This window comes from Oryctolagus cuniculus, chromosome 15 (assembly GCF_051225735.1).
Source record: "Oryctolagus cuniculus isolate XC-2025 breed Fujian yellow rabbit chromosome 15, ASM5122573v1, whole genome shotgun sequence".
Classification (NCBI taxonomy): Eukaryota; Metazoa; Chordata; class Mammalia; order Lagomorpha; family Leporidae; genus Oryctolagus; species Oryctolagus cuniculus.
The window spans coordinates 62,884,863-62,907,969 of NC_142881.1; the positions used below are offsets into that span (position 1 = coordinate 62,884,863).

General features: G+C 61.4%; 1 protein-coding gene across 4 annotated transcripts in view; it reads left to right on the forward strand.

Moving 5' to 3' along the window:
* CHST3 (carbohydrate sulfotransferase 3) overlaps positions 1–23,107 on the forward strand; it is a 31,874-nt gene that overhangs the window by 3,189 nt on the left and 5,578 nt on the right. For 3 of the 4 annotated variants that reach the window (XM_051823795.3, XM_008269989.5, XM_008269990.5), the window contains exon 2: positions 22,569–22,784. In XM_051823795.3, the coding sequence (XP_051679755.1) occupies positions 22,645–22,784 (140 nt within the window). In that variant the 5' untranslated portion in view covers positions 22,569–22,644. Of the gene's footprint in view, positions 1–2,375; positions 2,516–22,568; positions 22,785–23,107 lie in introns of those variants that run through there. The other variant, XM_070057802.2, reaches the window with a different exon arrangement.

Consider the following 23,107-nt stretch of genomic DNA (forward strand, 5'->3'; position numbering starts at 1 on the left):
CTTTAGATGTGTCGCGGGTTCACTGAGGTCTCAGTGGGAGATAACTTTAGATGTGTCGCAGGGGAAGGAGTTGATTCCGTTGTCCCTCCCAGGCTGCAGGAGCCAGGGCTGGGTAAGTGAGAGAGATGGGTGGGACAGGCAGGGGCGGGGGCAGAGGGACCACCGGAACACGTGGCATCCAGGGGGCATGCACTCCGGGGCCTGGCTCTTGCTGGCCTGGCTGGAGATGGCTCTCACGAGGAGCTGTGTCCTCCCCAGAGGTTTGGCTCCGTGGCAGGAGCAGGTGGAGGGGCCGTCACAGTCCCTGCAGCGAGGATCAGTTAGGTTTTTCTGTGCCAGCTGGCGTGAGTTTCCCAGAGGAGCAGAAACATACGTTGTTCCCCAGTTTGGGACTGAGAGCATGGGGGCGGCCTGGGCACCGTTGGGAAGAAGTGTGGGGTTCTGTGCCTTTGCCTCCTTGTCAGGACTCGAACTCGGCTCAGTGGGCATTCCACGCTGTGACGCCTGAATGGGCAGCACGTGTGGGCAGCACCACGGACTGGCCCGAATGAGAGAGGTGACAAGCCATGCTTGGCCAGTCCTGATTTCACAAGGGGCTGCATGGCCAAGCCCTGTCACCCCATCACTTTTCCACCCTCGTCCTGCCTTCTGTGAGTCAGGTACTATACGTATAGGAGTATCATCTCATCAAGCCATTACATCCCCATGAATTAGCATTTCATCCCCACTTTACAGATTGGGAAACTGAGACTCAGAAGAGTTAAGTAAGGTATTCACAGTGACCTAGCTGGTGAGAGACAGAACCAGGACTTGAACCTGGAAAGTGTTGACTCCAGACCCATACTGCCTCCACCAGGCCAGACTCTGGGATCCCTGCTGGTTCTCCACGGCAACAAGGAAGCAGCCCTGCTGCTGCTTTACCCAGGTGGCCCTGAGGCCTCTGCCCGGCCTCGGCTGCACCATGCGTCGTGGGAATCAAAGGCCAGCTGGTCCCAGGCTCCTGGAGCCTTCTAGGTTGGGGTTCAGGGGTCAGTCTGGGGAGATGTGGTAATTCTGTTGAGATGATTTGCGGCTTATCTGAGAAGTGGGGACAAAGCGGCCGCATGTGACTGACCCTACCTTGGGGAAGAAATTGCCAGGTGAGTGGAACAGTGGTTAAATGGATGACTGTGGTTCTGGGAGATCGCTGTGTTCCTTTCCCTGGTGGCCGGCCCCACAGTCACGTGTCCCTGGGAAATCAGCCCTTGTTTGCCGCCCCCTGTGCTCGCTTACCTGCCAAAGAGAAGCCGAGAGAGCCAGGGGAGGGGATGACCGCGTGGCTCACCTGGTCCCCAGCCATGGAGCCCACGGAGCTCTCTGCTGGCCCCACTCTGCAGATGAAGAAACGAGAAGGGAGTGTGCGAGGTCGTGAGGCTGGGGGCGGTTGTGCCCACCTTCTGCCTGCCACCCTACCCCACCTCTTCAAGGGCTTAGGGGGCTTCCCCCTGCTGGGGCAGTGTCCCCGCTGCCTGACCCTGCCACACCATCTTACCCACTCTGGGGCCCATGGCACAGGTGTCCCCAGGATGGTGACAGCTGCACCCTTCCAGGGAAGCCGGGGACACTGGATGAACACCGCCAGCCCACCTCTGCGCGCCTCCCACAGGAAGCCCGCCTGGGCGAGTCTGAGAGCCTTGGAGCTCTCGCCCTGTCCACTGCACAGAGGGACAGCGTCTGGGGACCGAGCTGGGGAGGAGCTGCCCTACCCGAGGGTCCCGGCTCCGACCCAGTGCCTGTCACAGGGGAATGCGTGGGGACACTGTTAGGTGAAGCCCGGAGAGGGACTGTCCCATGCAGGGCAGCCAAGGCCGTCTTGGCTGGGAGGGGACCCTCAGGAGGAGATTCCAGCAGGACACAGTTCTCCTTTTCATGCCTGAAGCAGGAGTGGCACCCATCACCCTCTCTCCTTGCCGTGCCCTGAGCCTGTGGATTCCACAGCAGGGTGTAGGCCGGGCCCCACAGGCTGGACGGTGTGTTCTGTGCCCTCTGTCTCTGTCACCTCAAATCTGGCTGCGGGCATGGAGGGAGGGGCGGGCCACGGGAGCCCCTGGCCACGGGGGACGCCTACCGCTCTCCTCCGTGTCCCCACCTCCTCACAAAGGTGGCTGTGTGGTGGGGGAGTGTGGCTTTCTCTGGGCCCTGGGAAATCTGTCACTGGGGATTGGGAGGGCTCTATGGAAAGCAGTTGGAGGAAAGGTGTGGAAAATAAACAAGCCGGCTCTCAGCACAGCCTCTCCTGATGCCACCATGAAACCACGGCCCGGGAGCCAGCCTCCCGAGGCTTATTTGGCCTTTTGTGGTTACACCTGCCCCGCCCCTTCTCGTCTGTTTTCGGAGCCTCAAAAGCCAGGAAATACACCCTTCGCCAGCCAGTCATGGTGGTACTGCCGGGACGCGGGTGGCCTGGGTAGGAGCATGTGGGAGGAGAGAGCGTCCCCCCACCTCGCGCAGGGGCCCGTGATCTGTCCGTGAGTTGGTGAGTTTGACTTTGGTAGTGGAGAATGGTGGGGCCAGGGACATTGGCAGGAAGCTGGATTGGAAGTGGAGCAGGTGGGACCAGAATGGGCACTCGGGTGATGCGGACGTCTCGGCCCCATTCTGGCTCTAGAATCTGCATTCTCACACTATAGCGTGCCCTCCCAGCGAGTGAGTCTCCCCCTGTGTCCCTGTAGGACAGCACCCCCCACCCCAGCTCGTTTTCTGGAAGCAGTGTGGGCATTTCTTCCCCTCCCTTCCCCTCCTGCCCGCCCCAGAAAAGATGACTTCTTCCACAGCACGGGTTTTCAAACTAGGTTCCGTGGAGCCCCAGAGTTCAGCGGGGAACCCTTAGAGGCCTGGTGGGAGGGGCGACCAGGCCCCCCTCTCTCTCTTGTTCTACGTATGTATTGTGCTTCCAAGGAAGGTTCTGGGTCACAAGAAGCCTCCAGGGCTGTGCCTGCAGGCTGCCCTGCGTGGGCCCACTCACGTTGGGACGTGGCACGCCTGTGCCAGCCCGCTCGGCTACCTGGGATGTGGCCCGAGCCTCTCCCACTCCCCCCCCACCTCCTCTCCAGCTGCCTCACCATCTGCAGGATTCTGGAAAGTGCTAACGTGTTTGAGCCAGAGCAGCGCTATCTGGGGAAATATTTTGCAAACAAACTGGGCCACCCCCCTGGCTGGGACTGCGCTGGTTTTCAGCAAAGGATTTCACAACTCCGGCCACACTGGCCAGGGCCCCAGCTCTCCGCTGGAGACCTGCAGGGCCGTCTTGGAGCCTGAGGGACAGACAAGTCTGCAGAGGGAGGCTGTCCTTTTCAGAAGGCAAGGAACTGATGCGCCGTGACCGCGGAGGTCGGGGCCTGGCTGCTCGCTGTTCTGAGACACGCTCTCTGTCACTTTTCTCCCCGCCCTGGCATCTGGCGCGCGTACGGGGGTGGGGGAGTGGTTTACACAGGACACAGAACAGCTTGTGTGCCCTGCCCTGCTCTGCTGGGGTGATGACCATTTCACAGATGGGAGCGGAGAGGCAGACAGGCCGAGTAAGTTGCAGCCGTCTGCAGTGGGTGAGCAGAAGTGGCCTTGAGCCCAGTAGCTGCCTCCAGGATCTGGGCTCTTATCCCTGCCCGGAAACCACCTGTGCGTCTGCTTGTCCTGCCGGGTCTCTGCCGAGGGCAGAAATGGCCCACAGGAAGGCTCACTGCATGACTGTGGCTGGCTGGGCCGCTGGGTCAGGAGGGGAAGCTGGAGAGGCCACCCAAGAACGTGGGCACCTCGGCCTTCCCCTGCCGCTGGGCCCTGGTCTCAACATGTGGTGCAGGTGGCGGCGGGGGCTGGGGGGGGCCTGGAAGATTGGGGGTCTGCCCCATGCTTGTCTCGGCATCACGGGGGCCCCTGGGAGGAAGCACGGAGCTGCCCAGCAAGCTCGGGGAGCCTTTGCCTGCACTGCTGAACTGCTCTTGACCTCCAGACGCCCACACTCTGCCCTCTGCAGCCCTCCCGGCCGCTGCAGGCACCCCTCCCCTCGCCGCTCCTATGTCTGGCTGGGGGCCTCGCCGGAAGTTGCTCTGGCCCGTGGTCCCCGCCAGGGCAGGACCCTGCCCTCCTTGCTGCCCTGTGCACCTGCCATGCTTAGCAGTCCTGGGTGTGCAGCATGAGGGACAGAGGTGACGCAGGCCGCGTGAGGGGCTACTGCCTGGGAGGACAGCACAGCCTGAGTCCAGCACAGCCCTGTTCAGAAGTGGTTTGTGTCTGGGAAGGGTGGTGGGAGTCACAGTGGCCCTGTGGGCACCAGGCTGGGGTCCTGAGGATGGGCCTGAAGCCCGTCAAGAGGCCGCTTTGAATTATGGGTAGACAGCTGCACTCAGGGCACCAGCAGGTGACTGCCCGTCCTGCCCTCCTGTGGACGTCATTCAGCCTCTCCAGGGTGCAGTCCTGACACCCGGGACCACAGCCCCACCCAGAATCCCTTTCAGGCCAGAGGAGGAGAGGACGCATGGGCACACCTTGGAGTTCCACTGTGATGAGACCACAAAGGTGGCCTTGAGACTTGGGGAGGCCTCGTGGAGGAGGCGCCGTTCCAGTGCCGGGAGGAGAGCTGGGCAGAGGTGTGGGGGTGGGGACGTTCAGGCTGAAATGCAGGGCACGGTGAAGCCCGCCCAGACTGAGGTGCAGTTTGCGGGAAGCAGGTAGGAGAGGGAGAGAGCTGCGCAGGCAGGGCGGCCTGCACCCAAGCCCCCACCCCCACTTCCTGGCCGTGAGACCCCGGCGAGTTGCTTGACTTCACTGTTTCAGTTTTCTCAGTAATGGTGTCTGCCACGTGGGGGTGATGTGAGAATAAAATGTTTCCGTTTTCCGTTTTTTTAGCTTTAACTTTAAAAAAATAATTGTATTTTCATTTTATTTGAAAGGCAGAGTGACAGTGAGAGAGACAGAGATCTTCTGTGTAGTGGTTCACTCCCCAAATGCCCACAAGAACCAGGGCTGGGTCAGGTCGCAGCCAGCAGCCAGGAGCTCCATCCAGGTCTCCCGGTGGGTGGCAGGGACCCAGGGACTTGAGCCCTCACCTGCTGCCTCCCAGGGTCTGCATTAGCAGGAAGCTGGAATTGGAAGAAGAGTTGGGACTCGAGCCCAGGCACTCCAGTGTGGGATGTGGGCGTCCCAAGGGACATCTCACCCCTGCACCAAATGCCACCCTCAACTGTGCCTGCGTATGGGAGTTTAGAGCAGTGCCTGCCGGTGGGCAGTGCGTGTGAGCGTACACACACGTGCATACGTGGGCAGGGACATAACCCCTAGAAAGGCAAACAGAGGCCCCTGCCTGTTGTACTTTGTGAAGCACCTGCTGTGTCAGGTGCTTTACCCATCCTCACTAAGCCCCATACAATGCACCGTCTCCATTTTACAGATGAGGAAGCTGCCCGAGGTCACTCAGCCGAGCTGGGGCTGGGGGGTGGGGTGGGGGGGTGGCCGTGGTCAGAGGCTGCAGGGACACCCAGATGTGTCTGCACTTGGGTCTTTCCTCAAAGAGGATGCTGGAACGGCAAGGCGGAGTCTGCATGAGCATGTGCCTTGGGCAGGGGCCGCAGCCAGGATCGGAGCCCGAATGCTGTGGGCGTGGTCCCCAGGGCAGGGAGAGCAGGGAGCCCTGCAGGCCATGGCACACAGCTCTGCATTCACAGCCCTCGGGCGGCCCGTGAGCCACTTGGGGAAAACATGACTTCACGGAGCCGGCTGTGCTTCGCCGGTGACCTCAGTGCTCAGCTCCCCCACTTCCTGCCCCCGGGGCCCCCTCCCTGCCGAGCGCCCTCACCCCAGTCCCAGGCAGTGTACGCTGCCAAAGCAGAAGTTTCTGGCGCTGGCGATGGGCAGAGCGAGCTTCCAGTGGGACCTGGGTGCCCGGCCCTTGATTGGAATCCAGGGTGGGGAGGAAGCAGCCCCGGGCCTGTGTCACTTTCAGACTGGTGTTTCCTTCGGGAAGGCGCCTGCTGCTCTGTTGGGGTCAGGCCTGGGGAGCGATGTGCCCAGACTGTGCCCTGTCCCGGGGGCATTCAGAGACTGGCACACAGGCCCCGCCTCCTCGCTCAGCGCCTCACCGGCGTCAGTCCAACTGCACGAGGCAGCCCCACTCCACAGAGGCCATCACTGTCACCCGGGGAAGTTCACTGATTCGTCTGGGAGTCAAACCGATGGCTGCCCAGCGCCGCACGTGCCCTTAGCCAAGCCACTCTGCCGTGCGGCCCCCAGAGACACACGGGCGGTGAGGTGCACCCAGCCTGCGCCCAAGGAACCGTGCAGAGCGGGCGGGAGGCACCAGGGCCGTTTGTAGCTCACCGAGAGCTTGATGGGGATGGTGGAGCCACCCTGTGGGCAGGGGTCCCTCTGACTCCTGTCCACCCTCGGGCCTCCTGGGGTGGCTGCCCAGGTTTTGGTGGACCAGGCCTGGGGAAGGAGTGTGTGCCAGGCCGAGGGCCATGTGCCAGCTTCCTCTGCCCAGGCTGTGGGCGTGGGTGCCAGCGCCCCTGGCTGCCATCGGCCAGGCCAGTGACGGGGAGAGTGGCAACCTCCCAGCCTCCCCAGGGCCTCTCAAGAGAAGCAGGATTGGGTCCATTTTCCCGGTGAGCACACGGAGGCCTGGAGAGGTTTTGTGACTACCCAAGCTCTCCCAGCTGGGAAGAGTAGGCGTTGCAACGCTCAGGTCATCTGCTGGCAGTGACTTGCTGGAGGCGGGGGAGCCGGCTGCCCTCTGACCCCGGGCAGCGCCCGCCTGGCCACTTCCTTCCCCGTCGGGCCTGACTCACTGCACAGTCACCAGGTGTCTGTGTTTCGGGACCGAGCACTGGGGTAGAGGATGTCACTTCCCATGGGCAGTGAGTCACCCTTTCCCCTGGAACACATTTGAAGCCCTGGCACCGAGGGCAGGTGCCTTGTCCATCCGGGAGCCAGCACCACTGGCCCGGGATCACCCAGCACGCACCACGCTGCTGACAGGTGCTGCGTGGACACCCAGAAATCTGTGGCTGTGCAGCCTCCAGGGTTCCCTGTCCCTGAAATGCCCAGGTCACCGAACCCCAAGCCCCGGGCCGTGTGGTTCGCACAAGGCCAGCTCTCCTCGCCCCAGTGATTTCTGGGAAGCCCCCAGACATGCCTGTAAGCCCACAGCCTGCAGGGCACCCCTCCCGGCTCCGCCCTCCCCCGCCCCCGGGCCCTGCCTCTTCCTCAGGCTCGTCCAGGCCCCTGCAGCTGGTTTCTGCACAGCTCTGGGCCTTTCTCTGCAGGGCAGTTTTGCTTCCCCCAGCCCCCTTCTGCCTTTGCTGAAACCCAAAGGCCTGTTACGATGACCTATGACCTTTCCCAAACAAGAACATCTACCTAGAAACTACTTTGACTTTATTTTTTGTAAAGTTTTATAAAATGTGTGTGAGATGCTTTTAAATGATCCAGTTTTGCCCTTTTTTATACTTTTTTTTTTAAGGCAGAGAGAGTGAGTTTCCATCTGCGGGGCTGGGCCTGGCTGAGGCTGGGGCCAGGAACTCTGTCTGGGTTTCCCTCAAGGGCAGCAGCGGCCTGCCTGGAACTCCAGCCGGGTGTCTCACGTAGGTGGCAGGGACCCCACTCCTTGAGCCATCACCTGCTGCCTCCCAGGGTGTACCTCAGCAGGAAGCTGGGATGGGGAGCAGAGCTGGGGTCTGAACCCAGGCTGATAAGGGGTACGGGTTGCCCAGCCAGCATCTGAACTACCATGCCAAACGCCAGTTGTCCACTTTTAAATTAAATTCAAATTTAAAAAGTAAAATCTTACCCACCTGGGCTCCCTGGTCTATCATTAGGGTAAACTGAGGCACAACCTGGAAAATAACTGGCCTTGGAGATATCCCGCTCTCCCCACCCTCCCACCCCCCACTACGGAGTCCAGCACTGCCCGGGGGCTTCGGTCTCCCGAGCTGCCCTGGCCGCCCGTAGCCCTGGCTCCCGGCCACCGGCCACTAGCAGTCACCTTTCACTCCACCTACGGGACACAGAGGCTTCACGCTCCCCACCCGCCCTTGCAGCTCCGGGTCAGCCCTGGCCTCCTGCCTGCCCCTTCTCTGTTTTTCCTTCTTGTCTTGGTGGGGGTGGGGTGGTCCCAGCTGGGACTCAGTTGTGGCTGCCTCGGGGCCAACCTGTGTTCACCTTCTCCTGGGCTTGGTTCCTTTTTAAAGCCTGCCACCCACGGGCTCAGAGCCACATGCAGAGGAGGGAAGGCCCGCAGCACTGAGTAACAGGGACACCCGCCCCCGTTCCCCAGGCCTCATGCCCCTTGGTCCTCCCAGCAGCCCTGCGTCATGCCGTGTGCCCCGAGCAGAGGGGTCAGTCACTTGCTGGAGGACCCAGTACAGAGTGGCCCAGGCGAGCTTGGAGCCGCAGGCAACGCTGCCGAGCTCTAGCCACGAGGTTCCTGACCCCAGTGCTGCCCCTGGGGCCCTGCGATCCGCTTACTTCCCCCTTCCCTGCAGCTGAGCCAGTCACAAGACCAGCAGGCACAGCACGCAGCCCTCTGCAGCCCTTCCTGTGCACAAGGTGCTTGCGCGGTGGTCAGCTGGTCCTCAGTGCTCCTGTGTGTCACTGTGCCCTTTTTACAGATGGGAAGGCTGAGGCAGGGGAGCACTGCACAGCAGGCAGGCCACGACAGAGGAGCAGGAAGCTTCCTCCTGCACCCGAGGCCAGCCAGCCTGCTCCTGTCCGTGCAGCTGTGCAAGCCGTGTCTGAGGTGCCGCTTCTGTTCAGCGTAGCCCTGTGGGCCCCATGCAAGAGTGCCAGGCACAGCTGTGTGACGGGGGACTGACCTGGGGGGCCCAGTGGCAAGGGGAAGTGCACAGCACCCAGGTTTCCCCGTGGCCCCGGGACAGGTGCCTTCTCCCCCCTCACTCCCCCCCTGCACCCTTGCGTCTTGTGTTCTCTCCTCCTGTGTCTGTGCAGCACAGTGCAATGACAGCAGGAACGTGCTACTTCTAGTGCAAGGTGGGAAGTGTGCAGAATGGTGTGTGTGCAGGAGGCCTCACCGCCCACCCCTGGCTGGGTGACTGGGGCAGGCCACTTAGCTTCTCATGGGGATAGTGGAGGAGGGGTGGTGGCGAGCATCCAGCCTGCCCCCAGGGCTGGTGCGGGACTGGGGAGGCACAAGAACGCTTTGTAAGGAGGTGAGGGTAACGGATGGGGGGGGGTTAGAGCTAGGCCCCTGGGGGATGGGTCCAGGCTGTAGGGTAGGGTCAAGGGGGGGCTCTGGGGACGTGTCGGGGAAGCTCCCAGGCTGCGTGCAGACCAGGGCTGGTGGCAGCATGGCCTGGGCTGATGGAGCTGGTCCCTTTTCTCGGTTTCCATGCAGAAGATGGGCCCTCAGCTTTGACTGTCTTGTTTTGATAATACTGGTGATGCGGAGTGTGGAGTGTGGAGAATTCAAGTGCCGTGAACTGATACAGAGAAGAAAGCAGAGCAGCCTCACACCCACCACCCAGGTGTAGCTGGACAGGGACTCGGTCCACAGCACGCACGCAGCCACCTCACTGCCGGGGGCCAGGCAGGGTGGCAGTGGAGGCTGGGGGCCGCCTTCAGCCGGGGGAGCTGCCCGTCCTGAGAACGGCACAACTGTTTGTCCACCGCCTGCCAAGGATGTGGGGTGGGGTGTGGGGTGCGAGGCGCTCACACCAGCCACTAGCCTTAAACCTCACCCCACCCCCCCCTCCCCGCCTGGGACAGAGGAACTGGCCCCACGAGTACTGGTCTGGCTCTCAAACAGTGGTTTTCAAACGTTTTTGACCAAAACCTCAGACGCGTTCATCACAGAAACAAAAGCTTCGTGGAAGCCACACTTGTCCTGATGACGCAGGGTTTGCTCTGCTGTTTTCTGTTCTGCACCACACCGTTCTCTCAAAGAACACGAAAGCTTGTTGCCCCACCGGACGGACCAAAACGCTGTCACTCAAACAGTGACTGTCAATGGCTCGTGTGTGCGTCAGACACGGCCCCCCGCAGAGCTGGCTAAAACAGCTTGCTGTCCCCGCCTCCCGAGACCCTCACTCGGTTTGGGGCGGGGGTGGCCTGGGAATGTGCATTCCCACCCAGTTCCCAGCCGAGGCCAAGGCCGCTGGGCTCAAGTTCCACCCTCCTAGAATTTTTGTGCCCCCGCGGCAAACACCACCAGGGGCTTTGCTTTACTGAACAGGTGAGAATTGCTGGCAGCTTGTGGCCCTCGGGAGGGTTTTTTGGTTTTGTTTTAATTTAGAGACAGAGAGAGCTCCTGTCCTCCAGTTCAGTCTTTAAATGCCCACAGCAAACGAGACGGAGCTAGGACCAGAGCCAGAGCTGGGAACCCAATCCAGGTCCCCCACATGGGTGGCAGGAACCCAGCCTCCTGAGCCATCACGGCTGCCTCCCAGGGTTGCGCTGGCAGGAAGCTGGAGGTGGGAGCCGGACGCAAATACAGGCGTCCCCAGCAGCGCCATCCACTGCTGCAGGCAGCCTCCCCCGGCCGAGGTTGGAGAGGGTGCCGGCCGGGCGCAGTCCTGGCGGCCTTGACCACCACCTCCCTAAAAGGCAGCCCCGGCCACGTGCGTGTGAGGAGCCGAGTGGAGAAAGGACCCATTCAGCAGAGGCCCCCGCTGGATTACCTGCCGCTCAAGCTCCAAACCCACAGGCCGTGAAACCCTGCAGCCCTTCTGAAACGCTGCGCTGCTCAAGGCCGTGAAAGGCGCCATTGACCACGCCGAGTGCACCTTCCCGTGTTTATCCAGGGCAGGAGCTGGGGCGGGCGTCCCCGGGGCGCTAAGGGGGGCCCAGTGCCTTCACCAGCTGTCCTCTGTCCCCCAGTTTGAACTGGAGCCCTTTCCCGGCATGGCAGCCTGCTGCCAAGTCCAGAGAGTAGCCCACGGCCCGCGCTGCTCTGCCCCTCCCCCAGCCAGGGGCTGCTGGCCCCCTCGCCTGATCCCTCAGTCCTACAGGGCCGCCGCGGCCCCCTCCCCAGCCTCACAGCCCTCCAGCAGCTTCAGGAGGGAGGGGAGTGTGGCGGGGCACAGAGCCCCTGTGTTCCTGTAACAATGGCCCGTTGATGACTGCATTCTGCCCGGGCTGGCCCCTCGGCTGCACTTTGGGGAGGAGAAGGGGCCGCGGCCTCCCAGGCAGCCGTCTCTGGGCTGCGCCTCACTCCAGGGCCCCAGGCTGCAGGCCCCATGCAGCAGCCCTTGCCCCGGGCCGTTCGGGGCCCCACTGGTGGTTCACTGCTGCTCAGCAGACACTCAGTGGGCAGCTCCTGGGAATGGAGCTTCGGTGGACTAATCAGAACAACTGGAGCTCGGCGCCCGTGGCAGCCCGCCAGCCCCCAGGAAGCCCCCGGACGTGCCCAGGCACAGCCCCCTCCCCAGGATCTTCAGGGGCGAACCAGGCACTGGTATTTTTTAAAAGCTCTCCAAGTGCTCTCCTAGCAGCCGGGATGAGGTGCGCGCAGCCTCCCGCCAGGCACGCTGGGCCAGTGTTGCGCGGCCTCATTTAAGGAGACAGCTACTGTGGGAGTCTGAAAGTGGCCCCAGTGATGTGCGCTGCCCACGGTAGAAGGGGCTTTGCCTGTGTGATTAAGTTACAGGGTTTGCGATGCGAGTCGATGACCCTAATTCCAGTCTCCAGGGTCTGTACAAGAGGGAGGCGGGGGGGGGGGGGGTTTGACAGCACACGGGGGTCTGTTTGCTATTGCTGCAGAACTACCCCCCGCCGGCTACTAGAGAAAGAGGTAACAGACAAAGTGCTCAGGGCCGCGTCACCACAGAGCAGAGAAGTGGCAAGAGCACTGGCCACAGGCCGGGGGGACAGTGTGTGCAGCAGCTCACCTGTGACAGCCTGCTCTCACCATGACTGACTCACTCTTGAGACCAGGACTGGCCCACGCATGACAGTGGAGTCCCCGTGACCTAACTCCCTTCCGCTAGGCCCCACCTATTAGGGGGTCCTCCATGTCAGCGCTGCCAGCACACAGACCCTTCCAAACCATGGCTAGAGAAGGGGGGGGGGGTGGGAAAATACAGCTTAAGCAAGACTCGGCCTTTGCTGGTGCTGGTGCTGAAGACAGGGGAAGGGGCCGTGAGCCATGGAATGCGAGGAGGCGAGGCAGCCGATTCTCCTCCAAGGCCTCCACAAGGAGTGCAGGGTGTCCCACGCCTTGATCCTAGGCCAGCGCCCCTGACCTTGAGCTGCTGCGGTTCAGACCTGGAAGGTAACAGAAGGGTGCTGTTTGCAGCCCCTGAGTTTGTGGGCATGGCTGTGACAGCCACAGGAAATGAATGCATTGCTCTCGGGCAGATGAGGCCCTGTGGTCACAGCTATAAGTTACTGAGCTGAAAGAACCCAGGCGTGGGGGCGTGGCTGACCCCATGGCCAGTGTGCTCCCCGCCTCCCCACACTTGCCCCCTCTGCAGCCAGCCAGACAGGGGTTCAAGTCCCAGCTCGGTCCTGCTGTCTGTGTGTCCTTTGCTAATGGTGACGGCTGCATACCGGGGAGAGCCAGGCTGTCTCCCCGCAGAGGAGTTTGACTCGACTTTGCAGGAACGGCACCCCCACCCCCGCGTAACCTGGTGGTGCCTCAGACTTCCAGGCCTGCTCAGTCTTGGGGATCTGCCTTGTGCAGCAAGCCAGTTCCCGTTCAGGGCCGGGGCCAGGGTTGGCGGCCCTCTCCTCATCACCTGGGACAGCCTGTAGGCTCCCATCTCCTGGGAGGTCAGCAAAGACCTGGGGCCTCCAAGGTATGTTTCTTTCAAGACTGTCCGAGAACCTCGCGCTTGGGCCGCGCGTCTTAGAGAAGGGGTGTGGGACCCGAGGGGTCACCCCACAAACTGAGGGCGGGTCTCTGCCCTGCCCCTGGCAGTACGGCTCCCTCTTGTCTATGGTTGAGTCCCAAGCTGTCCTGGCCGGCAGCCTGGTGTGCTGGGCGAGTGGCCCTCCAGATAATGCCAGAAAGGGGAGCCCTTGCCCGGGAGTGATGGTCTCGGCAGGCAGGGACCATCTGGGCTGCTCCCTAGGAGAAGCTGGCCTCCTTACCCTGAAGCTACTCGCACCCCTGCAGGGAGAGAGACGGAGGGAGGCGTGCGGACCAGCGGTGCCGCTCCTATGGCCAGGCTCCGGGCAGGGAAGCCCAGCCTGTGGGCAGGCCTCCTTCTTTTCAGAGCCTCACGCAGGCTTCCCGGGTGCTCACAGCAATGCCGGGGGCCCAGCGAGGCCCAGAGCAGGGCAAGATCTGCCCAAGGCCAGCAGAGGGTGAGCAGCAGAGCCAAGACCCAGACCAAGCTGGCTCCCAGTGACCCCCGAGACCTCTGTCTCCCTCCTCAGACCCCACCCCTTGTCTCCCAGGGCCAGGTATAGATGGGCTCCTGACTGACAGCAGCAGGCACATGCAGGCCGAGACCCCTGCTGTCATGTAGACCCCAAGGCTGTGGTGGTGGCAGAACCCACTGCCAGGCCGTGGCTCAATAGGCTAATCCTCCGCCTTGCGGCGCCAGCACACCGGGTTCTAGTCCCTGTCGGGGCGCCGGATTCTGTCCTGGTTGCCCCTCTTCCAGGCCCAGGAGTGCAGTGGAGGATGGCCCAAGTCCTTGGGCCCTGCACCCGCATGGGGAGACCAGGAGAAGCACCTGGCTCCTGCCATCGGATCAGCGCAATGCGCCGGCCACAGCGCACCGGCTGCGGCGGCCATTGGAGGGTGAACCAACAGCAAAAAGGAAGACCTTTCTCTCTGTCTCTCTCTCACTGTCCACTTTGCCTGTCAAAAAAAAAAAAAAAAGAACCCATTGCCAAAAGGGAGCGGCTGGGATTCCTGACAGCCCTTCCTGCTGTCAAGGGTACCCCTCAGTGGGGTCTGTGCGGAGACTGCCCCAGGGAACCCAAATCCCATTTCTTCCACACTGAAGATGGTGGGGACACGGAGAAGTAAGATTGGAAGAAAACAAGGAGCCGAAGAAGTTTCCTTCTGCCCCGGCCCTTCCCTGGGTACTCCAGGGGCAGCGGGAAGGCTCAGAGTCTCCTGGGGAAGTCAGTGGGTGGCACGGAGCAGGCAGTGAGGTTTTCTCCACCTGGTTGTCTACAGAGCTGCAGAGCAACATGGGACAGCTGTTTAGCCACAGCAAAGACCAGCCCCGGGAGCGTCTCCTGAGCATGTTCACATGTGATGCACCCATCGCATGCACGTGCGTGCGCACACAGACCCCCCCCCCACATCCACACATCCACACACTGATCGAAAGGCAAATGATCAAAACTGACAAAAACACCAAAAACCCCAGAAATGGACACAGGATTTTGCAACAGTGGGCACCCCCTCACGGCAGCAACGGGAGCACGAGGAATGAGGGAAGTCATACAACGCCAGCCCTTAGCCCGACTCCTACAGCAGAAGCAGCAAACACAGCTGGCCCTCCGTGTGCACGGGCCCGCGTCTGCGGATTCAACCCATCGTGGACCAGAAATGGCCACAGAAATAACTGCATCTCTGGTCATTATTCCCTAAACACTGTGGTATAACAACTATTTACATGCATTTACATTTTAATAGAGATCATAAATAACCTAGAGATGGTTGAAGGATGCCAGAGTGTGGGTAGGCTCTGGGCAAGCACTGTGCCCTTGTATTGGAGGACCTGAATGTCTCAGGTTTTGTTATCTGCGGGGGACCCAGCCTCGGATGCTGAGGGTAGACTGGAACTCCCAGCACAGGCATTGCTTATTTAAATGATGGTTTCAGCAAATTGCCCCTTAAAAAAGACACCCCGCGTCTCGGGGCCCTGGCACAGCCACTATCAGACCTGCGTCTCTGGCCCTGCCACAACCACTATCAGACACGCGTCTCCGGGCCCTGCCACAACCACTATCAGACACCCGTCTCTGGGCCCTGCCATAGCCAAGGCTGCTCCTCCTCTATCACACCTGTGGCGGGTTAGGTGGCTCTCCAAGGAGCATCTCAGGGTGCAGCTGCTTCTGTCTTGGACTAAGCCTGCTGGAGCTGTGGCCTGCAGCATTGCCACAGCAAGGACAGGGAGGCCCCCCAAGGCATGTGGGGGTCATTGCAAGGACCAGGCCTTGCAGAGGCATCTGTCACTCTCAACCCCACCCCCACCCCCACCCCTGCTGGCCAGAGCCAGGGCCACTGCCATAGCCTCACTGCGAGAGAATCCGAGAAAAGCAGAGACGCACAGGGGCCAGGCCCCCACCCAGGGCTTCTCCTGCTCGTCTGGTTCTTGTGCTCTCATGAAATACCTGAAGCTGGGCAGGAGCTACACCAGGAGGCTGGTGTAGTTCACAAGCCTGCAGGTTCCAGGGTGTGGGCTCCACCTCTGCTAAGCCCTGGTGAGGGCCTCCTGGTGGAGGTGTCTCATTGGCAAGAGTGTGTGCAGAGGAGATGGTGGTGAGCCAGGAAGCCGGAGGGCACCAGGGCCAGGCTGGCTGATTGAGAACGACTCTCGGAGAACTCACTTACCCTGCCAGCCCAGCACAAGTCCCTTCCAAAGGCGGGGCCCCCAGGGACCCCGTTCCTGCCAGCTCTGAAAGGCTTCGCACCTCTCCCGTCACCATGGTGGGGACCACGCTTCCAGCACGTGGACCTGTGACCCCTGGGGGACACAGGCAAACCACAGCAGTATTCAGGGATGTTTATTCTCTGCCCACTGCGTCTGCGGGCAACGTGGCATGGCAGGTAGTTGCTGTTGGCCACCCCTGCCTTCCTCCCCAGCTGCCCACCGCCTTTGGCTGCTGTGAGACCCAGAACATTCTGTGCACACTGCGCGGCCTTGCCCCAACTTTCCCGAAACCCAAAGCCCTTTTGTGGGGAAGGCCTACGACTCTTTTTCATTCTGGCTGCTTTTCATGAAAACATATGAAGGCGTGTGAGTAATAATATAAAATTAGCCGTGTCACGCTCCCTGCCAGCCGTGGTGTGCCCTGGACAGGCAGCAGCGTCCCTCGGGTCTCGTAGGCTCACCGCGTCTCCGGTTCCTCTCGTGTTCACAAAAACACAAGGCAGGCGAGTGCAGAGATGGAACTAACAAGGAGAGCCTGGCACCCACTGCGGTTCTTTTCAAAAAGCAAATCTTCTGCAAACTTCGAGGCTTTTAGGTATCTTAATAACCTCACAATTAATGCACCCTGTGAGTTTTTGTTCACTAAAGGGCTTTATGAACTGAAGGCTTGAAGGTTGAATGCACAAGGCCTATGTGCTTGGATGGAGGGTTTTTGTGTGTTTTAAGATTTATTTATTTGCAAAGGCAGAATGACAGAGAGGGAGACCTCCCACCCGCTGGTTCACTCCCCAAATGGCCACAAGGACTGGGGCTGGGCCAGGCTGAAGCCAGGAGCCTGGAACTCCACCTGGGTCTCCCACATGGGTGCAGGGGCCCAAGCACTTGGGCTGTATTCTGCTGCTTTCTGAGGCACATTAGCAGGGAGCTGGATCAGAAGGGGAGCAGCCAGGATTCGAACTGGTGCTGTAATATGGGCTGCTGGCCTTGCAGGCTGAGGCCCACATGGAGGGCCTCGTGCCTTGCTGAGGGACACCAACAGTGTTGAAACGTGGCCATTTCACAGACGGGAAAACCGCACTCGGAGCTGCCAGTGCCTGCTGAGGTCCCAGGGCTTCAGAGATGCTGAGGAGGAGCAGGGAGGCCAAGGGCACCCCTAGCTGTAGAGAGGACCGTGAACTTGGTCAGCCTCTCTGAGCCACGCTCCATCTCCACGTACGTGTGTGCACATGGGGGACAGGCACATGGGCTTATTTTTTAGCTAAGAGGAGTGCAGCTGCTGCAGCTCCGGGGTGTGTGTGCACGTGTGTGTGATGCTGGGTGTGAGTGTGCGTGGGTGTGATGCTGGGTGTGAGTGTGCGTGGGTGTGATGCTGGGTGCAGCATCCTAACGTAAGCCTCCCTGGGGGCAGTCAGCCATGGTGTGACAGCATTCTATTCTCCATGGAGGTATTAACTTGAAGCGTCTCACGTGTGCCCAGGCCTGTGCCAGCACTGGGCAGGGAAGACCGGGCTGCAGGACACAGCAGCTAAGTCTTCAAGATGGCGGGCACGACCATGTATCACTTCCTAAACATTTATGGAGGCCTGCCCTCTCAGGCGCTGTGGGTGCCACCAAGCACGGGATGGCCCTCTGCGGACAGAGCCGGGGTCTCCCACCTTCCTCTGCCTCCCAGCCTCCCCCGCCCTGACACTTTGCTGCTGATTTATTCCGTTTTTATTGCGGGAAACTTGGTGCGTAAGTCTTACCATTTTAACTGTACACCCAACTTGAGCAAGCAACTCCAGACTTCCTTTCATCTTGCAAAACTGCGCCCATGAGCCAGCAACTCCCCGTGCCCTCCCCCGGCCCTGGCACACACGCTCGACCTTCTGTGCCCATGGCTGTTAACTGCTCTAAGGACCCCGCACGAGTGGGACCGCAGGGTGTTTGTCCTGCGACTGGCCTGTCGCGCTCAGCGTGATGTCCCCACGGTGCGCTGGACTTCCGGAACACTCACGCTCTCCCCTCCTCTTCCTGCCTCTGCCACCACCTTGCTCTCCCGGACCCTTGCAGAAGGGACTGCCTCCCATACCACCTCCCCCCTTTTGAAGTGTCAGATCAGATCTGGCCGAGCCCTGCACCAGCACTCTAACCCCTGCCTGCTGCCAAGTGCTGTGCCCAGGCCCCCGCTGGGACATTTGAGAAATCCTCGTGTACCTAGCTTCCGGGCCCGGGGCGCTTCCTGGGCTGTGCATCCTGGTCCCTGGCCAGGTCAGTTCCGAGTGAGCCACGCTGGCTGGGTGCACATGTGTGGTGGGGGGAAAGCGGCTCTCTCTCATCTGACCCCAGGCTGAGTCTGCTCCGCCACGTCCTCACACAGGCATGGAAGGGGCCAGGCGTGGAGGCCGTGGCAGCCCCAGCCCTCAGCCCACCACCCAGGTACACGGACGTCCACCGACTCTCGGGTGCCGTGTGCACTGTCTGTGGGCTGAGGCTGCACACAGGAGTCACAGATGGGTCCATTCTGGGAGAGGGAGAGTCCTGAGCTGCAGGAGCCCAGGTGCTCGCCCGCCCCGCCTCCCTCCTGTTAATGTAGCTAAGTAGACGTTAGCCTATGTGGGAGAGGGGCTGAAGGAAAGGGCAGTTTTGAAGTAAAATGAACGTTTGTGTGACGGCACAAGGGAACGTGCCTGGGAGCTGACCGGCAGCTGCACCTGAAGTGACTGTTATGGGGTTCGGCCCCCTCCCTGCGGGAAGCTTACGGGAGTCCCCCGCCCTGGCAATCAGGACCCACAACACTTCGCTGAGACGGTCCCATGAGGATTTTGGGGGAACTCGCATCCAGAACACCACCCCCCCACCAATAATCTCCCTGGGAGAGGGAGAAGAAACGGGGTGGGGACACCCACAGTCATGCCCGTGAAAGCTCCAGTCTGAAAGCAGGGGGGGGCTGTGAGTCCTCCCCTTGAGGCTGCCTGTGCTGTCAGGTGCACCCTGCTCGCTTCTCTTTGCCACCTCGCCTCCCAGCGTGCTATCCCACGGCTGGGCTCTTCCCAGTGCCAAGGCCAGAACCTCGGAGCGGCCGTCTCCGCTCAGACCTCTGCTGCCTTCTCTTCCCCCTCACTCACTGGGTGAGACACAGCGCTCCAGGTAACGGGTGCTCAGCCTTCCCAGGCCCTGTCTGGAAGTTCCCGTCCTGCACGGGCCGTCCTCCCTCCCTGTTTCTCCAAGCCCTTCTCTGCCAGTGGCCTGGGGGCTCCCCGGCCCATTCCCCCACCCACACAGGGCCGCCACTCTCCAGGGATTCAGGGACAAAGGCCTTCCTGCCCGGTGTCTGGCTGGTGGGGTGCCTCCCGCGCGGGGCGCCGAGCTTTGCCTGCAGCAGGTATGCAGGTTTCTGAGTTCCCATCTCCCCCCGACACGGAGCCCCCTCCCTCCAGCTGTCAGCAGCCCACCCCAGCACAGCCTGTGTGAGCGGAGCCCGTAGCAGCTGAGGCCCCATCCTCACCGCTCTCAGCCCAGGGAGTGGAGTTTTGCTGCCTGATGCATCTGGCAGGGCCGGGCACCCCTAACAGAGCTCCACTCACGGCCCCCACCTTCCCCGGGGGGAGGCAGGGCTGCGCTGCCGTCCACTTGGAGCCTCCGCAGAAGGGCCTGGCTGGAACTGGTGCTCTGCTGAGGCCCCTTGCCAGGACCTGAGGGAGCCTGAGCAGAGACCCCTGAGGGGCTCCAGGTCTGTCCCGGGCTGCCTGCTGCCCTCCCTCACAGCACAGAGCTGTAAGCCTGCACTGGAGGGCTCCAGGGTGATAGGAGGACGCAGGAGGCGGCAGGAGTGGGGGTTTGCCCAGCGACACTGATGCCCCAGCACAAGTTCCCGGCACACACCTGCAGCGGGCACACACGGGAGTCACCCACAGACGGAGGGAGTGGCCGCTGCTGCCTCCTCTATCCTCTAAGCATAAACCAGCACCTTATGCTGAGCCAAATGCTCAGGAACTCCATTCGTTCTCTCGACAAGGGTCCTGGAACACCTACTGTGTGCCAGGTGCGGTTCTGAGCGCAGGGCAGGCCGAGGTGGAGGGACGGATGGAGCCCTCCTCCCGCGGACCTGCCACTGCCTCGGGTCAAAGAGGCCCCGCCGGAGTTCACTCCCATCCCTAAAGGAGGCAGGGGGTGGTGCTAAGAGGGAAGCAGGGAGCTGGCCGGCACGACACTGGGGGTCAGCGACGGACGCCTAAGCAGGGGGTACTGAGCTGACTCCTGGATGTGAAGAAGGAGCTGCCAGAGACGGTCTGGAAGGGCCTCCCGGGCAGAGGGCCCAGCTCATACAGAGCCCCCGGCGGGACATGGCCGCTGGACCTAGCTCGTGCAGAACACCCCCCTGGGGGGGGGGGGCTGGTCAGGGGACCGACCAGGGATGAGACATCTCTGAGAAAGGGTGACAGGGAGCAGGGTCTGCACCTTGAAGGCCCCTGGACGGCCTGTGCTTTACTGAGTGGTGCCTTGGAGTGTTTGGAGCTGCAGGAGCCGTCCCGTCGGCACTGGCGTCGTCCACACCTCTGAGTAGCTTCCGTGTGTGCTGGGTGACAACACGGCTGTGGGCAGGGGCTCTCTGGTGCTGTCAGGAGAGGCGGGTGGTAGGGGTCCAGGGGGAAGGAGGAACTGTGCCTGCCAAAGACAGGGCAGGAAGCCCGGGACAGGCTGGGGAGGACGCAGCTGGAGAAGAGTGGGGGAAGGGCGCCCACCTGTGCGGGAGAAGGCAGGCGGGGAAACAGGAGTCAGGGTGTGACCTTAGGAGGGGGCGTGGTCCTGGCCTCCAACAAGGGCTAGCTGTGCAGGAGGGGTGGGAGGCAGGACTGAAACGGGAGCACAGTGCTTTGGTGGGGCGTGTGCTAGGAAGAGGTGGCGAGGGGCGGGGTCCACGACAGCTGCCAGCTCCCGGAGGGCCAGACTGCTTCCTTGGGTTGACTGCATACTTGCTCAGGACCTGGCCCACGGCAGCGCCAGTTCCCGGGATAGCCGCTGCCATGGAGGAGTTCAGTGCCCCAGGCTTCGTTCTCTGCCTCCAGCGTTGGCTCCCAGCGAGCAGAACGCGGAGGATGTTGGGTGGAGGGTGCCAGCCCACTGCCTACTGCACCCAAGCAGAACTGGGCTCACACGTGTCCCTGGTGCCCTGCAGGTGTGCGGGACATCACCGCTTCCTTTGCTACTTAGCTGCTAGGGCGTGGAGGGGGTGAAAGGTGTGGGTCAAAGGTCAAAGGGGCTGGGAGGGGCATCCACCAGGAGGAGGAGGGGCTTTTCAGTTCATTCCATGAGCCAGGCAAGGAGGCAGAGCAGTGCTCACGCTGGGAGATGGAGGGAGGGCACAGAGCTTTGTCCAGTGTCGCACGTCACAGCCCATTTCTAGGAAAAGCCCTCCTGCAGGCAGGTTCTGCCTGGGCCTTTGCCTGGTGACCCTCATCCAGGTCCCCCTCCCTCGTGACCCTGTGACCTCCAACCCCATGACCCTCCCCTGGTCCAGAGAGCTCCCACATCCCCTCAGAACCTCTAAACCTCTTTCCCTGGGGCCTCCAGGGCTGAGCGGAGGGGCAGGCTCTAGGGCAGAGCCAGAGCCCCAGCCTGTGCAATGATTCATGTCGGAGCCTTTGTACCCTGGCTGCTTCCTTTTAGGGCAATGCTGGGAACGATCTCGGCAACCCCGTGTGGTTCTCGGGTGAGGAGGCTGCGACTGCAACACAAAAATGGGAAGGGAGGGGGAGAGCAGGTGCAGGAGCCATCACCAAGGCAACCCCACTTGGAAATCAGCAAAGATGTCAGACCCACGAGGGAAACTACAAGGGGGAAGGCCACGCCCCCTCTGCACGCCTTTCTCTTCTCTCTCCTAGTTAATGCACGGTTACCTACTGTGCACACCTACCTGCTGTGCTTTCCACAGAGCAACCTTGTGCAGTAAGGACCGCCCCGTTCAGAACCTGGAGCCCAGGGAGGCTGTCACGTGTAGAAGCTTGCACGGTGTGGTAGAAAGGACTAGAACCTGGAACTGCTGGCCCCAGCTCCTTCTGCTCCCCTCCCCATCCAGCCCAGGCAGCTCGCATGGTCTGAGAGCCCAGAGGGCAGAAAGCCAGAGTTTCAGCACCTTGCATGACAAGGACACAGCGCCGGGTTAGACCCTCTCAGAGGGACAAGTGACTTCAAGGCCCACCACGGCCAGCGGGATGCCTGGGCAATGTGTCCTGTCACCTGTCCTGCTCATGCCGACAGACTGCCCATGCGTGGTTCACTCCCCAAATGCCCACAAAAGCTGGAGCGGGGGGAGCAATGCCAGGAGCCAGAAACCCAATCCAGGTCTCACACATGAGAGGCAGGGACCTAAGTACCTGGGCCACCACCTGCTGCCTCCAGGGAGTACAAGAACCGGAAGTGGAGCCAGGACTTGCACCCCAGCACTGTAACATGAGATGCCGGCACCAGACGCCCAGTCCCCCTGCACTGTTGGTGGCCACGTGGCAAACCACTGCACAGATGCCCCCCATTTTTATTTGGGTATCTGCAGGCTTCCGCCGTTACAAGCATGCAGGCTGTTCTGGGGAGGAGCACTGTTTCCGTATACTCATCCATGCCTTTCATTTCGGGGTCAGGAGAGAAATTGCTAGGGGTGAGTGGCCGAATGGGTTCATTTTTCATTTGAGCAGCAGAAAGAGCTCTTGTCTGTCAAATGTCCGCAATGGCTGGGGTTGGCCAGGCCAAAGTCAGGCGCTAGGAGCTCCATCCGGGTCTTGCCGGGACCCAGAGACTTGAGCAATCAGCACTGCCTCCTGGAGTCTGCTTTGGTGGGAAGCTGGAGCCAGGGCCGCCCTATGGGACACAGGGATCACTGCTAAGCTAAGCTGGGCTCTCGGTTAGCGTTTAAGTGACCAGGACAGAAACCTGGAGTCTCGGGGCCTGCTCTCTGGATGGGTCTGGCATCCTCAAAGGGTCTCGTGGGGCTGTCCCCTTGCCTGTCCCGTCTGCAGACCAAGGTGTCCTGAGTGCCCCTTCTCCCCACAGGACGAGGGTGTCACCCACCTGAGGACACTCCTGAGCTGCGAGCCTGCTGCCGACCGCGGCCCCACCTACCTTCCCCATGGAGAAGGGACTGGCTTTGCCCCAGGACTGCCGGGACTTCGGGCACAGCCTGAGGATGAGGAGCAAATACGCCCTGTTTCTGGCGTTTGTGGTGGTAGTTTTTGTCTTCATCGAGAAGGAAAATAAGATCATCTCCAGGTGAGGGATGCGAGCCTTGGTGCATGAACCCCGGGGTGGGGGCGACTGCAGGGCTCGCTGTGCACCTGCGCGCATGCTCCTTCCACAGCTGAGCCCAGCCCCTCCTGTGGCCCCTGGCGGTGGCTCCGTGCAGGACTTCGACTTGGGCTGTGGCCTCCGGCAGCCTGGGTTGGAATCCCCACGTTGGCCCTTCCCAGCTGAGAAAGCCCAAGATACCTGAGTTGCTGGGTCTTCAAGTTTCCTTCCATACATGAAGGCACCTGCCTTGTTGTAACGACTAACGTGAGAACATGAGAGCCTGTAGCCCGGCGCCTGGCACGTAG